This window comes from Acomys russatus, chromosome 25 (genome assembly GCF_903995435.1).
Source record: "Acomys russatus chromosome 25, mAcoRus1.1, whole genome shotgun sequence".
Classification (NCBI taxonomy): domain Eukaryota; kingdom Metazoa; phylum Chordata; class Mammalia; order Rodentia; family Muridae; genus Acomys; species Acomys russatus.
Genome location: NC_067161.1, coordinates 34,489,067 through 34,505,647, shown reverse-complemented (window position 1 = coordinate 34,505,647; position 16,581 = coordinate 34,489,067). Strand labels below are relative to the sequence as shown.

The 16,581-nt window shown below is 51.8% G+C and overlaps 1 protein-coding gene across 6 annotated transcripts in view; it reads right to left on the bottom strand.

Annotated features, from left to right (window-relative positions):
• Positions 1-12,737, bottom strand: part of Septin8 (septin 8) — a 28,460-nt gene extending 15,723 nt beyond the window's left edge. For all 6 annotated transcript variants that reach the window (XM_051168422.1, XM_051168423.1, XM_051168427.1 and 3 more), the window contains exon 1: positions 12,583-12,737. In XM_051168422.1, the coding sequence (XP_051024379.1) occupies positions 12,583-12,612 (30 nt within the window). In that variant the 5' untranslated portion in view covers positions 12,613-12,737. The remainder of the gene's footprint in view (positions 1-12,582) is intronic.
• Between the last annotated feature and the right edge of the window lie 3,844 nt (positions 12,738-16,581).

Below are 16,581 nucleotides of genomic sequence, written 5' to 3'. Positions count from 1 at the left end.
AAACACAGCCAGACAGTGAGCCCCCCGGGAAAAGGTGTGTCTGCATCAGACCAGCCCTGACCTGGGTTCTCAGCACAGTCCAGGACACATCTTGAAGGCACCAGGATCCCAGCTCCATGCCATGCTCCCTCAGAGGGGCCCCTGGGTCCCCTCCCCCACACTTTTGAGACTGTCCTTGAATTTGCTATCCCATCTGTGGTCTCCAAAGTGAACGAGAAGATGAGTGTGTGCCACCACACCCAGCTCCCTGATCTTTTCATTAAACAGGAACTCATGTCATCCAAGACAGCCTTAAGTTTGCTACATAGCCAAGAATGGCTTTCAGCTTCTTGTCTCTGCTTCCACAGCCTGCATGCTGATATTACAGGCGTGCGCCCCATGCCTGGTCGACCCCAGGGCTTTATGCATGTTAGGCTAGCACTCTGTCAATGGAGCTAGATACCCAGCCCTTCCCTGGATCTTAAAAGGGCCGAGAGGCCCAGGCTAGAAAGCATGTATATTCCAGTTCTAAGGAAGGGCCTTTCTTTCCCAGCCCCTTCTACTTGAGTCCATCACAGGTCCCTCCCTGTCAGGCAGGGCTGGTGACCCTCCACAACTGCTTTCCACTGCTCAAATATCCAAAGCAGAGTCCCTGCTGGGACCTGCTTAGTCGAGCCAAGACTCGTGAGGGTGATGCAGGACAGGGCTTCGGCAGGCTTCTGCTCCCTGCTCAGTGGTGGTCTCCGGAGACCTCGGGCTCTGGGATCTCCAACTCTGTCCAAGCCAAGACTGTTTAGAAAGAGGATGCTGGGAGAAAATGTGGAGGCCTGACCTCAGCAGAGATGCGGGCAGCAGGGGCCTGAGAGCAGCAGGGACCACTGCATTTGGATTGCAACACTACTAAGAGAAACAAAAAGGCCTGAAGAGAGGGTCAAGGCTGGACTCGACTTTGTATGGACACTCTCTCTGGCTTCCCTGGGATTGGTAGTAGATGTCACCCTGAAAGCAGGTTCCCGGGCCCACCTAGCTCCATGCTGGGCAGAACCATACCTCTTTCTCTCCCACCAAGAACAGGAAAACACAGTAGGGTTCAGAGTCTCCCCTGCACACAGCTCCAGAGTGGAGCTCTCAGCAGTATCATGGCAAACCTTTTGTGAGTGTGGGCACAACACAGTGGGCAAAGGAATAAGTGCCGGGGGGGTGGGGGTTAGATAGGAGGTCCTGTGGCTTCTGCTACCCAAGAGCCTGCCCAGCACCTGGACATCAGCCCTTGGTGGCCCCACTGTGCTGCCTTTGGCCTGGAGCTCTCTAGCCAATCTGGCCTCTAGCATAAAAACCCAACGTGCTAATCATGCCTAAATATGCCTATAAGCTTCCTAGGTCATATGTGATCCTTCAACCAAAGACTCTTAGTGGAACCTATTTTTCACAATGACCCTTCCTCACCATGGCCATCCCCAGGGCACCATGTCCCAATCTACCCACTCAGGGTGAGTCCTCTTAGGGCCGCCTAGGTAACCTGACAAAGGGCCACCAGGAAGCAAAAGGCTTTGCCTGGCATTCAGGCCTTCCCACCAGGCTCAATTCCAGCCCCACTGGTTACTTCTAAGTGTGTGTGTGTGTGTGTGTGTGTGTGTGTGTGTGTTGGGAGGGTTGCCTTGTTTTGAGACAGGTCCAAGCTGTTTTTGAACTTGCTGTGCCAAGAATGACTTTGAACTTCTAATTCTCTTGCCTCCATCTCCCCAGTGCTGGAATCACAGGCACTTGCTGCCATACCTTGTTTTATGCAATGCTGGCGATCAAACCTGGGGTAGGTAAGCACACTGCCAACTGAGCAGTACCTACATTCCTCCTTTCATGTTTATTTTATCTGTTTGTTAGTTAGTGGGGTAGGGGTGGGGCTCACACAGGCTACAGAGCTCCTGTAGGGGGTAAAAGGACAGTTTATCGGTTCTCTCCCTCCACCACATGGATTCCAGGGATGGATTTAGGTCGGCAGCCTTGACAGCAAGTGCCCTTACACACTGGGCCCCCATCCCTTAGCCCCAAAGTCAGCCTTTTGAAGCCCTGGGCTCCCAGGGCTCTCTTCTTGCTGGCACCTGTCCCTAGCTGGCCCCTATACAGCACAGCAGGCCAGAACAGACAGTGGTCCTGTTTCCTGGCACAGAACCTTAACATTTTACGCATCCTGGTTCTCCATGTTGGGCAGAACCATACCTCTTTCTCTCCCTCCTCCCCCCACTTCAGGAAGATCGCCACAAGCTGGGGAAGCCATGTGCCCTAAGCTTCCCACCCCTGCCTGCTATGACACCACCACTCGTTTTTAAGTTCACAAACCCCATCTAGAACTGCTGCCACGGTGGAGGTGTCGCCTGCCCACCTTACACACGACTTCATTATTCAGTCTTCCTTCCTGCTTAGGGCAGCCTGAGGATCAAATACAGGACAGAACAGCCCGGAGCTTATTTTTAGGTAAGACTGAAAAATCTCCAAAACTGAAGGCGTGCTGTGCTTGCCGAGAAGGCTGCGTATTTATTCATATTCTCCTTCCAAGGGTGACACAATCAGGATGCAATCCAACATCCTGTAGTCTGCCGCTGAAACTGACCAAGTCAGCTGTGTCTGGAAACCACACACACACACACACACACACACACACACACACACACACACACACCATAGCAAAGAACCTGAAAAAGAAGAAGAAAGGAAGGAAGGAAAGCTGGAAGGAAGGAAGGAAGGAAGGAAGGAAGGAAGAAGGAAGAAGAGCAGGCCAGCCTATGCCTCACTTTCCCCAGCTTTCTTAGAATTCTGGCCTCCAGAGGCTAAAAGCAGCACTGAGGATCATACAAGCCCACCTACCTAGGCTTAGCAGCCCTGCCGGGCCTTCCCTCACACAACATGGCGCTCTCTCTCTCTCTCTCTCTGTGGCACTGTGTGGAGGGCGAGAAGGTCATCATCCCCAACGTATTGCCCACGCTGCACTGTCTACCCAGGACCATCAAGGACCAGACTGGCTGTCATCTCTGGTGCACCTACATACTGAGAGGAATGGCTACTGCATTGGCAGAGATAGCGTTCTTCCCTGTTCTCAGGACACTGATGTGACCTTCTGGCTTTACTGAGGGATGACTCTCACTAATGCCAGCCCTTCCTGATCACACATTTGGCATCAATAACTCGTGACCCAAAATGTCCTACTTACTGCAAAGTGTCACCCTCCCCTCAGACGCTTGCAAGCCTGAGCACTCATAGCCCAGGAAGAACTAGTATCACCCAAGGCGTCCCCTACAGGATGCAGTGACCAGGACTTGGAATATCAGGTCTCCCGATGGGTAGCAGCCCTGACATTTGGTGATAGCCAATCACCATGATGCCAAAGCACATTATGATCATCTAAGGGGCTAGCCTAAGACTATAGCTCCCTCCCACGGGGCAGCCAGGCCAAGAAAATGCCAGAGCAGCTAGGGAGCTCCTTCTGTATGGGTCCAGTCTATGTCCTTAGCTTAGCACGGTGGTTGAGGCTGCCTTGACTGCCAGTCTCCACAGAACAATGGATGTGAAGGGACAGGAGAGAGTGGGGAGACCCAGGAAACTAGAAGAAGGGGCAAGGAAGGCCAGGCATCTGAGCTTACAGCCTTGGAGTAGAATGGAAGTCATCTGTCACTCGTTAAGAACTGCTGTGTGCGAATTGAACCTAAAGACCTACAGTCAGTGTTTCCCCACATGTGGCACTAACCAGGGCGCAGCCCAGCAAGGCTGGAGAGCAGAAACAAGCCCTTAGCCAAAACACTGTTTCTGTTGCACTCAGAAGGCTCCCAATTCATCACAGTCAGTCATCACTGGACATATCTGCTGTACGGCAGGCACGGGGACAGCCACCAGTGAGAAGGTAAGGGCACTACATCCTTGACTCCAGGCTTGTTCTAAACTCAAGTGCCATAGAGGCCAGGGAGGCACCATAAATGGCCAAAGAGGATCGATATAGCAAGGCTGGTGACCACCAGAGTTACAGCTAATATTTATGAGTTCTAAAATATACAGCTTCCATTTTACTCCACGCAGCAGCCCCATGAGGCTGGCTGCAGCATGGTCTCCACCGTACAGAGGAGACCACTGGGACACTGTGAGACAGTCATTTACAGGAGGCCATGCTGCTTAGGATCTGAGTGGAGACAGCATGATGGGGAGACTTACACTCTGGCCACATGACTCTGGTTGAAAGATAGCGGCTGATACGGTCAAGTGTAGAACCCTTCCAGAGAGAGGTGGAAACGGCAGAGCCCTTGCTCCATCCTCAGACATGACCCAGGGTAGCCACAGGTCTGGGTTACAGTCAACTGTGGGAATGCAGGTCCACTGTGGCCAAATCTGATTTCCCCCTAAGAGAACCAAGCAGGCCACGGCAACACAGGCAATCTCAATGTTAGGGATGCTGAGGGAGGTTGATCAAGGAGTTCAAGGCCAGCCTGAACTACACAGAGAGACCCTGTCTCAAAACACAAACAAGCCGGGTGTTTGGTGGCACACACCTTTAATTCCAGCACTTGGGAAGGCAGAGGCCTTTTTGAGTTTGAGGCCAGCCTGGTCTACAAAGTGAGTTCCAGGACAGCCAAGGCTACACAGAGAAACCTTGTCTCAAAAAACAAAACCAAGGCCAGGCGTGGTGGCGCAAGCCTTTAATCCCAGCACTCGGGAGGCAGAGGCAGGTGGATCGCTGTGAGTTCTAGGCCAGCCTGGTCTACAAAGCGAGTCCAGGACAGCCAAGGCTACACAGAAAGAGACTGTCTCGAAAAACAAAAACAAACACAAAAACACTACAAACAAGTCACCGATGGTTGGCATACCAGTAGCAGATGCTGAAGAAGCTACGGCAGGAGGATTGTGGTTTCCAGGCTAGCCTGGACTACCAAGGCCTGGGGAATGTAGCTCAGTGGTAAAGCAGTCTCCTAACCATCTATACGGCCTCAATTTCTACCCTTAGCACCTCCCCCCAAATAGAACAAAGTGAAAAGGAAGGAAAAGACGTCCAACACTAAGAATAAGTAGAGACGGTGACACACACCTGTAATCTCAGCACTGAGATGCAAAGGCAGGAGAATCAGGAATTCAAGGCTATTGTTGGGCACTTGAGGACAGCCTGGGCTACGTGAGATCTTGTCTCAAAAAAAGAAAAATATGAAAAGAAAAAAGAAGCCGGGCAGTGGTGGCACATGCCTTTAATCCCAGCACTCAGGAGGCAGAGGCAGGCGGATTGCTGTGAGTTTGAGGCCAGCCTGGTCTACAAAGTGAGTCCAGGACGGCCAAGACTACACAGAGAGACCCTGTCTTGAAAAACAAAACAAAACAAAACAAAAAAACAAAAACAAAAAAAAAGAAAGAAAAGCAAAAAGAAAAAGAAAAAAAAAGATGAGACTACTGGGCACAATACGATGTTTTGGCATTTTGAAGAACGATCTAGACCAAAGACATTACTGTGCAGGCTGGGGAGATGGTGTGTCCACTCCATCCTGGAGGTCGGGAAACTCTTCCATGAGGATGAGCCTTTAGGTTGGCAAGCCCTAGGCAGGGGTAGATCCTGCTGACTCCGGCCCTTTTCATATCCAGCAACCTAGGGTACCCACTAGGAGCTTTAAACATCTTCAAAGATCCCCCTGGGCAGAGAGAGAGAGTTGGCAGCTTGGAGATCTGCACACAATAAGAAACTCCACGGGCCAAGATGCCCTCTTTAATCACTAACAAGCTCCTGGATCCCGAGCCAAGCCCCGGGTTTCTACGTTATCCTTTCTTTGGCACATCAGAGAAAACAACCAAATAAGAAATGCCATCCTGCATGCCTAGCCATCCAGAACAAAACAGAGGACTTTGTTTATTATACAGCCCAGTGGGTAACTGGGACATCCCTCTCCCGGTCCGGAATTGCTCTGTCTGAACCCTCAGGATCAGCCCTGATTGACAGACACAAGGAACTGCCCGTTTTTACCAAGAATCGAGGTGGCATCTAGGGAGAAATCAGGTCTCACAGCTTGCTCCCACACCAAAACAGACTATCCACAGAGACTGGAAATCTCCTGAGGTACCCACACCAACAAGAGTGGCCAAGCTGAGGATGAATAAAGAACCCCAAACCAATCAGAGCAGACACACCATCTAAGAAGTGGGGTTCCTGAATCCTGGGCGCAGAGCAGCTCCCTGATGCCAGGCTTTCCGCACACTTCTCTACTACCTTGGTTTCTGAACATATCTGTTGCCTTGCTCCTGTGCCTAGCATCTTCTGGCCTCCTAGATTACCTTAGGGCTTAAAATTCAGAAGGCTTTACCCTCCTGTTCATCTCAAGGCATCCTGGGGTATACCCTCCTGAGAACACGAGCCCCGGGGAAGAAGGCCCTGAGCAATGGAGCCCGGAACCACTGTCCCACTGGGAGCCTTCTCCACCCATGCTCCTGGCACAAAGCAACTTCAGCTCCTCCTAAGCAGCCTAGGCCTTAAAAATAGCCAGAGCAGAGGCCTCAGGCCAGAACTGGGGTCTTAAGCACAACTGTCCTTGAACCCAAGAGGAATCCTAGGAATTTTCCCAGGAAAAGCTTAGGCTCTGGTCCCAGGATTCCAAGCAAGCTTCTAAACCCAGGTTAGAGGTCACGGGAAATTACTAAAAGGTTGTATGTGGGAGGGCAAAGATGGAGAAGCTGTTATCCTCGACCTAAGGAGAACAGAAGCGAGACCCACCTGCCCTCAATCCAGAGGACACCTGGGCCATAGAGTGTCTTCTGCAGCAGCAACTGAACACCTGGAAGGAAGCAAACCCTGGCAACCCTCACAGAGGTCAACTGGGGGGTGGTGGTGTCACTCTCACTGGGCCTGTTATTCCCTATACTCTGTAGGAAGACCAGGTTCTCCCTGGGCCCCAGTACTTCGCCCTTTGCTTCTCTGCCCAGGACAATTTCTCCCTCTTCTTACTGCCAGGCTGCAGCTCACCAACCAGGGATGCTTTGGTTCACATTTCTACCAAAAGAGGGTTTCCAAGAAAGGAAAAAGCACAGTTCCTGGACCATGCCTGTCCCTGCTACCCACAAGGCCTGGGACACAGACTCTTTCTTAGGCTTTGATGTGTGTTGCTGCCACTGCACATATGGAGTGCTCTGCACGGCAGCTCCAGACCTCCACTTGGCTAGGGACAGACTCTAGGGGCAGCCACCACTGTCTGCCATGGGGAAAGCCACAAGTGGTCCAACCTCATTCAGAGAAGGAGGCAGCGTTTCTTCATGAATGAAACACCAGCCTTGGAATGGGGAACGTGGGCTCCAAAATGCCCCTGCCTTGTCTACCACCACAGGATGATGGCACTGGTGAGTACCAGAGGGGTACCTTAGCACCAACATGACCAGAGGTGGCTATGGAGGCACAGCTATGCATCTCTGCTGCCCATTCACCCTAGAAGCAGACACAAAGGGTCTTCTTTGTCCTTGAGGAGAATCCTGGGTCCATCCCACAACTCCTCCCTAAAGCCCAGGTCCCCCAGTGGCCCACAGCCAGAGACCACGATCAGAGATGGACTCTCACTTTCTCTGGTTCTGTCCCTCTAACTTGGTTCTGTCAAAAAGCCTACTATGGGGGCTGGAGAGATGGCTCAGAGGTTATGAGCACTGCTTGCTCTTCCAGAGGTCCCAAGTTCAATTCCCAGCAACCACATGGTGGCTCACAACCATCCATAATGTGATCTAATGCCCTCTTCTGCCATGCAGGCAGAGCACTGTATACGTAATAAATAAATAAGTAAATAAATAAATAAATAAATAAGTTGCCGGGCGTGGTGGCGCACGCCTTTAATCCCAGCACTCGGGAGGCAGAGGCAGGCGGATCGCTGTGAGTTCGAGGCCAGCCTGGTCTACAAAGCGAGTCCATGATGGCCAAGGCTACACAGAGAAACCCTGTCTCGAAAAACAAAAACAAAAACAAAAACAAAACAAAAAAAAAAGTAAATAAAAATTTAAAAGCCTACTATGTACCTGGAAGCTACTAGTCCTAAGAATATCCAATTTGCCCCCAAAGCAAACAGAGCAACTGTAGCTACTGCTAAGAAGCTCCCACCCTGTCCTCTGCGGCTTCTTCCCAACTAGGCTTTTTTACATGCGCCCCGAGGATGCACACAACTCCTACAGAAGCTAATAGAGACCAGCCCAGCTCCCCCAGTCAGGCATTCTGACTCTTGGAGACACCCCTTTGCATGCTAGGGGGGAGCACATGTGTCTCCCTCCTGCCTAACCAGCTCCACATCTGGTGGTCCAGAAAGCCAGTGCATCGTAGGATGTGGCGGGGGCTCCCAAGACCCTCAAGGCAGCACTGAAACAGGAAGTTGAAGAGGCCCTGGGAGACACCTGGAGGCCAGCTGGCCCTTGCTTCTTTGCTCTGTCATCCTGCAGCTGGGGCATGGCCCCAAGGAAGCTGGGCCTCAGCCATACAGACGTCCCGCGTAGTTACCGTCCCAAACACAGACAGACCACTACCTAGCTCATCCTAGGGCTCAAAAGCCGATCACCTCAAGGGGTCCTCATGGACAATGGGCCCATCTTTGATTGGCCAGCAACCAGAATCTGCTTCTTCATCCAACCTCAGCTTGCTGACATGAAAAAGACAATGAACGGGCTGGCCATGGTGGCGCATGCCTTTAATCCCAGCACTCGGGAGGCAGAGGCTGGCGGATCGCTGTGAGTTCGAGGCCAGCCTGGTCTACAAAGCAAGTCTAGGACAGCCAAGGCTACACAGAGAAACCCTGTCTCAAAAAAACCCAAATAAATAAATAAGAAATAAGAAAGAAAAAGAAAAAACAAAAAAGACAGTGAGCGCGAAGCATCCATTGCCCTCCCTGCCATCCAAAGCTTTTGGACAGGCCCTGAATTCTCCACCTCCTCTTATCTTCCTTGGCACTGTGGTCAGTGCCATCCTCTCCCTTCCTGCCTCAAGCAGCCTGTACTCGGATGCTCCCTTGGTCCATCAATACCTTCTCACCAGACTCATAGCTCTGCTCCATTCCATAAGGTCCCAGTAAGGTTAGTCCCCTAGTGTGGTAGGGAGGGAAGGGAGGAAGGAAGCAAAGGGCACCCCTACCTCCTGGAGAAAGGTGTAGAGTTGTGGCTTTGCCTGTGGCATTCATATGTGACCCCTCAATGCTAGCCACAGGGAGCCACCCAGACCCTTTTTGCTCAACTATCGGCTGTCCAGAAAGGCTCGGCAAGGTTACTGGTCATTTTCACAGGATAAGGAGATCCCAGGGGACAGGGGTCTTGAGTCACACTTGCTTGGGTGAGAAGGCTGCTCCCACACCCCTAGCTTCAGGACAAAATAGGCACTCCTTGGATAGCATGCTTGTTGGGGAAGTGTCAAGATTACAGGGGTGACAACGGATGTAACAGATGGTGCCTAGGATAAAGCAGAGATGGGGGGTAAGTGACTGGCTGGGAAGAATGCCCAGTATGAGGCAGTCTCACGTTTTTTTCCCCTCTCCCCCGCACATCTTCACCTCCCTGGGGACCTACCGGGTCTCTCAGCTAGGAGTCTGGACCTTGCTCCATTAGATGCAGACAGGAGAGTCACAGGAGCTGGTCAGGAGAGTGAACCTCAGAGTCAGAGACCAAGAAACAAGAGAGGGACCTCAAGAGTGTGGCAGGCAGGAGTCTGAGGGCCCAAGGGGGGCCAAGAGATTGACAGAGCCTGCTGAGGGTTGTCCCCACATACATATACAACAGTCAGGAACTTAAGGCCAAGCAGGACCCAGTCAAGGGTCAGAGATGTGGGGCCAGCAGGATGACTGTAGGTGAGGGAGGGCATCTGCTGTCAAGCCTGACAGCTTAAATTCCATCCTTGGATTCATATGATGAAAGAAAGACTCGAAAGTTGCCCTCCAACCTCCACACGCACACGATCACACATACATACCCGTGTACATACATTCTCAGATACACGTAACAAATAAATAAAATAGAATGAAGGTAGGCTTATGGTGTGCGCTCCATGCCAGGAAGAGTAGGTCAAGGTACCAACACACTGCCAGGCATGGTGGCGCACGCCTTTAGTCCCAGTGCTTGGGAAACAGAAGCAGGCAGATACATCTCTGTGAGTTCGAGGCCAGCCTGTTCTACAGAGCGGGTTCCAGGACAGCCAGGACTATGTAGAGATACCTTGACTCAAAAACAAAAAAGATACCAACACACCTCCATCTCAAAGTAAGTCGTTGTGTGTTCATTTTTTTTTTTCTTCCAGGCAACACAGGGTACTGAACCGAGAATTCTGACACAAGTTATGTTCTCCACTCCTGAGCTACAGGCCGAACCCTTCTGTGTGATCCTGTAGGCTCCAGACTAAGACAGTTTTCAGGTCCTCAGGAGCTGGGTCTGACCACCTACCTCTGCACTAACCTGAGGGGCAGTGGATACCTGCCACAGTGCCACCAACCCTTGCAGCTGGAGAAATATCCAGCATGTCTCCAATAGGTCAAGGCTACAGTTAACCTTCAAAAAGCTCTCTAAGGAGTCAGTATGGTTATGCACAAGATAAGGGAGGAAATTACCTTCCTAGGATGACAAGGAAGGGAGGAAAAGAGACCAGACTTCTAAATCCCGGCCAAACTCTACCCAGCATCTCCACCCAAATTCAATCCCGTCCAAGTCCTCCCAGGAGGCTGATGGCCCGCAGGGTGAGGAAGGCATCCGTCCTAGTACAGCCATCATACTAAGCAAGGCCCCAGGTTTCCAGCATTCCAGCTGCACTGTCCCCGCCACCCCCTCCCCCGTGCTTTGGCCTACTATGGAGGTAATATGAAGTCTTCCCACAGAAATGATCCAAGAGCAAACAGAGGCGAGGACCTCCCAAGGCACAGCTGGACAGTGTAGACGCTCAGCAGGCTGTCTGAGGCTATCTCTGGCCACAGTGGTGGCAGGCGGCACAACCAGGCAAACACATTCCCTCCTGCCATCTCACACATGGCTGGGTATTTCCTGAGTCCTTATCACGGCTCTGACACCACTCAAGTACCTCGCCTGCATTCCGCACAACTCTATGAGGGGAGAGACTGTTTTCTCTCACGGTAGAGATGAGAACACTGAGGGTTAAAGAGCTTGCCAGATGTCCCATGACCAACAAGTGGCATCTCCAGGAATCCTCTCGGGCCACTAACGCCAGTTGCTCGACACATACTCTCCCGTCTGGGCAAGATCAACTGTTGAGACAAACCTCTGACCTCAAAACAAACCCAGACATAACCTTCTGGTCAGCTAAGCACAGAAAATGCAGCACACACGCGCACACACACACACACACACACACACACACACACATCGCTTGGTCTCCATCGACTGGGTAGGTTTATAAGGACTCGGCTGTTTTCCTGCAGTACATAAATTCCATTTTACAGCCACAAGAGTGAAGTGGAGCTTGGTTTGGCCAGGTCTCTGCATCTGCTCTCCATGCAGTCAAACTTACTTACCAGACAGACAGCCTCCCTCCCCAAGGAGCACAGAACACACCAATCTACACATTATGAAACCAAGAGCTATATTATCCCTAAAGACCAACAAATGTATTTTCAGATTAAAGAAGAAATTTGCATATATAAATTCAGATGACAGTATTTATAGCATAAATTACATAAGTTCTGGCTCCTTTATTTAGCCCCAGAACCAATTCGTTATCGGTCACACATTCAGAATTCTCCCTCCTTCCAACAGCCCTAAGCCCTCCTCCACCTCCTCCCTCCCTTCCCCTCCTCCCCTTCCAGCCGACCAGGGCCTCACATGCTGGCAAGAGGACACAGCTTCCTTCACTGTCACAGCCTAGCCTCCCAGACACACCCAAATCCAGCCTTAGACACCGAGAGTGCAGACAACCCCCAAAAGGCCTCCCTCCGCGTGCTATGGCCTGGCTCAAGTCCACAGACACCCGTGTTAGGACCACCAAGTGACGTCAGCCCAGAGGAAGGCAGACCCTGACTGGGGCCCAAACAAATACTCAATGGTTTAGATCTGGAATCAGCTCAGCTCCTGGGAATGGCTGCCGCAGACCCAGAGCCTACCACTGAGGCCCTGACCTGTCTGGAGTCGCACCCAGGATCTAAGCTGAGGGTGGGGGGTTGGGGGGGGTCGTGGAGGAGATGAACAGCAAGCCTGGGTTTTTCCGGACCAAAGTCTGCAACTCCCCTGAGCTCTTTCGGGAGTGTGTGTGTGTGTGTGTGTGTGTGTGTGTGTGTGTGTGTGTGTTGGGGATGAAAAATCCCTGGATCCCTGGGGCTCCATCCTCACTCTTTGCACCCAGCTAAGAGCAACTGCGCGGCTAAGGCAAGTCCCCAGAGGTGCAGGAACACCCTAGGAGAGGAGAGTTGGGGGAGTCTGGGATCCTCCCCTCTGGACACGAGTCTGTTTTCACACCTGCCCAGAGCCGCCCAGGTCTTGGCTTCCACCCCCCCCAAAAGGAGCTTACATTGCGCGAAGCCTGACACTCCGAGACCCCCTCCCAGGGTTAGCTCGGGAGTCCCCGGGTTCGAGGCCCCACCGCGCGGTACTGACAGCCCGCCTCGCGCCCCCTCCCGCGCCCCAGCGCGCCGCGGGCCTCACCGAGATGCGTTCCAGGTCGGTAGCCGCCATGGTGAGCTGCGCACCGGGCGGGCGGGCTGCGGGGAGCGCCGGAGCCGCGGCGAGGACGAGCGGGCTGCGGGACGCGCTCCGCCCGGGCGGCTGCGGCTGAATGGATTCAATATGGCCACTTCCTGGAAACTCCCCTTGGCGGCGGCGGCGGGAGAAGCCGCGGAGCCGGCCCCGCCCCCGCCCGCGGGACCGGCCTCCCTATCCCGCTCAGCCCCAGCGCAGCGCGCTCCCCGCGGCTGGGACCGACCTGGGGTCTCCGCGGCTTAGCGGGAGGTACTAGCTGCGGGTGCTGCTGGGACTTGTAGTCTGCAGAGTAAGGGGTCCCGAACTGCCACGTCTGGGGGTCCGGGGGCGCTTCCTGAGGCCTGCTACGTGTCCCTGGGAAGCTGCATTAGTGCACTGCGCAGAGGGGTGCTATGTGCGCCGTGGGGGTTCTGCCTTCAAGTTGACTGTCCTTACTGGAACCTGCAAATGCACTGGAACCACCAGCAGGAGGGTTTATTCGCTGCGGGTCCTGGAGAGGCCCCCTCAGCATGGGTCCCACCTGATGCTCTAAGTCAGAGCTAGGGCGGGAACCCTGGGTTGGACCGGTGCGTCCGGCCAGGCAGCCTTTGGCTCCTTGCGCAATGATGAACCGGAGAAAGATGCACAGTTTGGGAAGCAGAGCTCGACCATCTACATAGCATATTGCTAGTGATCCCCACCCTGCCTGTCCCACGAGTTTGCAGTTATGTCATTATGCAGAGAGGACCTTGATTCTCACAGCTCGTGCATCTTTTTCGCCAACCACACCACTCAAAAAATGTGCACAAATGTCTCAAGGGGCTTAGTAATCTTTTTCAGTGACTACAAGATCCAGCTTGCCTCGTCTTCCTTTCTCCACCTTTCTGGTCTCCCTGATAGTAAGGCAAAATTTGCCTCTGTCCCCCCACTTCCCACGAATGTGTACCCCCGCCCCCAATATCTTCTTGAGAAACAACCCTGTCCTCCCACTCAGTGGAAACTTGTATTTATCTGCTGGAGTTCTCTGGAGACCGCATCTGATCGTGGCACACCTGGTTGCTGTAGAACACTTCCTGTCCCCTCCATGGCTGTGGTACCACTCACCTTCTCTCCCTAAAGTGATTTTTCCCTTCTTTCTTTACAAACCATATCTTGTCTCCAAGGTACCCAGTTGGACTTAACACTGTTTTTATTTTGTTTTATGTTCCACTGTGCTGTTGTTCCTTGTACATTTCTCTGACAAGAAATGTGGTGGGCATGCAGCTCCTTTGGTAGAGTGCTTGCCTAGCATTTGGGAGTTTGAGGCAGGGCACTTCAGAGTTCAAGATCATCCTCCGCTATATAACAAATTCGAGGCCAGCCTGGAATACAGGAGACTGTCTCAAAAAAATATATAAATAAATAAAAAACAAAGTGGGGGGGCACAGCACATGGTTAGAGTGGAGAGGTGGGTCCATGGCTTTTCTGTTTGAGTCACACCCCGCACCCAGCTTCTTAACCTTACCTATGAATACAAATGCTGCTCTTCTGATGATAAAAACGTAGGTATCCATGGGCCAGCCAGATAGCTCAGTGGGTGAAGTTGCTCGCCACGACATCTGACGATCCGAGTTTAATCACTGGGATCTACAAAATGGAGAGAACTGACTCCCTCAAATTGTTCTCTGAAAATGAAAAAAAAAAAAAAAAAAAAAAAAAAACTAAGCAAGGGGCTTTAAATTGGGGTTGAAACCTAGTGTTTAGTGGTGACCGCCTCTAGGCCCACAACAGCCAGAATGGCCTATCCCACAGAGTGAGTGTGGGCAATTGGTGATGATTTTATCATCCTAGACAATTTCTGCCTTTCCCTTCTCTCTTCCTATGACAGGCAAGAAGTGACTCCCAGCTATCTTTTTCTCGCCCCCTCCCCTCCCCTGCACCTCCTGAGCCTTAAATTGCCTTTCATTTTTACCTGAACATTATTTCAAAACATCCACTTAGTTCGGCATGGTGCCGCAAACTTTTAATCCCAGCATTGGCGAGGCAGAGGCAGGTGGACTTTTGTGTGTTGAGGCCAAATTGGTCTACTGAATAAGTTCTAGGCCAGCCAGGACTACGTAGAGAGACCCTGTCTCTTGGGCTGGAGAGATGGCTCAGTGGTTAAGAGCACCACCTGCTCTTCCAAAGGACCAGGGTTCAATCCCCAGCAACCACATGGCAGCTCACAACTGTCTGTAACTCTAAGATCTGACACCCTAACACCAATGCACATACATTTAAAAAAGAGAGAGAGAGAGAGAGAGACCCTGACTCAAAACAAAAGGAGGAGGGGATGAAGAGATGGCTCCTCAACCTTTTAGAAGACGCAAATTTGGCTTCCAACATCCATATCTTGGGTCAGTGTACAACAGCCTGTAACTCCAGGGGTGTCTGATGCCTCTGGTCTCATTGGGCACACACACATACACACACACACCACCACCACCACTACCACATACATGTATACACACTCCCCCACCAATACACACATAATTTAAAATTAGATTAAATCCAAACAGACAAACACCTACCTTAGGCAGTTCCAGTCAGTAGCTGAGATGGAAAAGCCTGGAGGGTGCAGGGAACAGGGAATTTCACTATTTATGCTGCAGTCGGTTTGCACTTCTGAAGGAGTATGGATTGTCTGCGGGGACTGAAAGTTGAGCAGAACAATCTTGTCACACTCAGCAGAGGGGTTCCCACAGTAGTGTTCCAAGTGGGCCTCATACACCCAGGGACACAACTAAGGCAGACTGGTCCCAAAGTCACAGGATCACAGGCTAAGAAGTCTCTGTGGAAGTCCTCAGAGCTTTTGGTTGTCACAGAGAAAGCAGGCTTATGCCACTGTCTATCCCACCCTGCTCTGACCACATCCATCTCCACCCCATAGGCAAAACCAGCACAAAATCTAAACAAGGCAGACCTCGCTCCAGGAAACAGGGCCTTCCTGGCCTCCTGCTTCTCTTGTGTCTGTTTACAGCACGCCATTTCTTTTGTTGCATAGAGGTTCAGCTTTTTCATGGTTCCCCTGTTATTTTTTGTTATGGCTTACATTTTTCTTCTTTAATAAAAAGTCTGGAATGTAGCTCTTGAGGGGGAATACCTGACTGGTCCCTGGGCTTGCTCCCCAGCATTGCATGGTGGGGGTAGCGGGACAGATGTAAAAGACTTTCTTGATCTTTATTTCAAGTCCATTATGCATTCAAAGGATGGGAGGTTGGGCGTGGCTGAGTGGTAGGGCACCTGCCTAGCAGGAGCAGGGCCCTGTGTTTGACCTCCTGGGCCACAGGGAAGCAATTGTACTCTGGTTACCCCTGAGCCTGCAGGCTGATATAGTGACTCTGTTAGATCAGTCACTTCCACAACATTAACGTTTCTTTACTTCCCTCCATCCCCCTCCCTACTTCCTGTGTTGTCTGGGTAGATGGCTTAGTGCTGTCTTCCACCTTGTCATCGCTATCCATGTGTCCAACGTGGCGATACTGTGTGTGTCTGCGCTCCAGGTAGCAGAAGGGAATGGAGTTGATACAAAGGAAGTGAGCAAATGCTCTCAAATGAATGTAGAGGCTGCCACAGGGTACTTCCACCATTTCTGCTTGTGTCCCAGTCGCCAGAGCTGGGAAGTGAGGTCTGTATTCTGCCTAGCATGTGTTTAGCTAACAAGTCTATGCGACACTAGAAACAATTCAGGCGATACTAGAAAAAGGACTGTCAGCAGGCTCAGTGTGCAAGAGCCTGCTGTGCAAGCAGGAGGATCTGCGTTCAGAGTTGCTGCACTCACATAAAAGGCGGGGTGTGGTAGCACACATCTGTAACGGCAGTGTGGTGGGTGTCAGCACACATCTGTAACGGCAGTGTGGTGGGTGTCAGCCTGCTAGACTCTACAAAAATGATATATGCACGCTAAATAAATAGTACAGTTAAGTTTAAATGACCCCAGTGTTACCA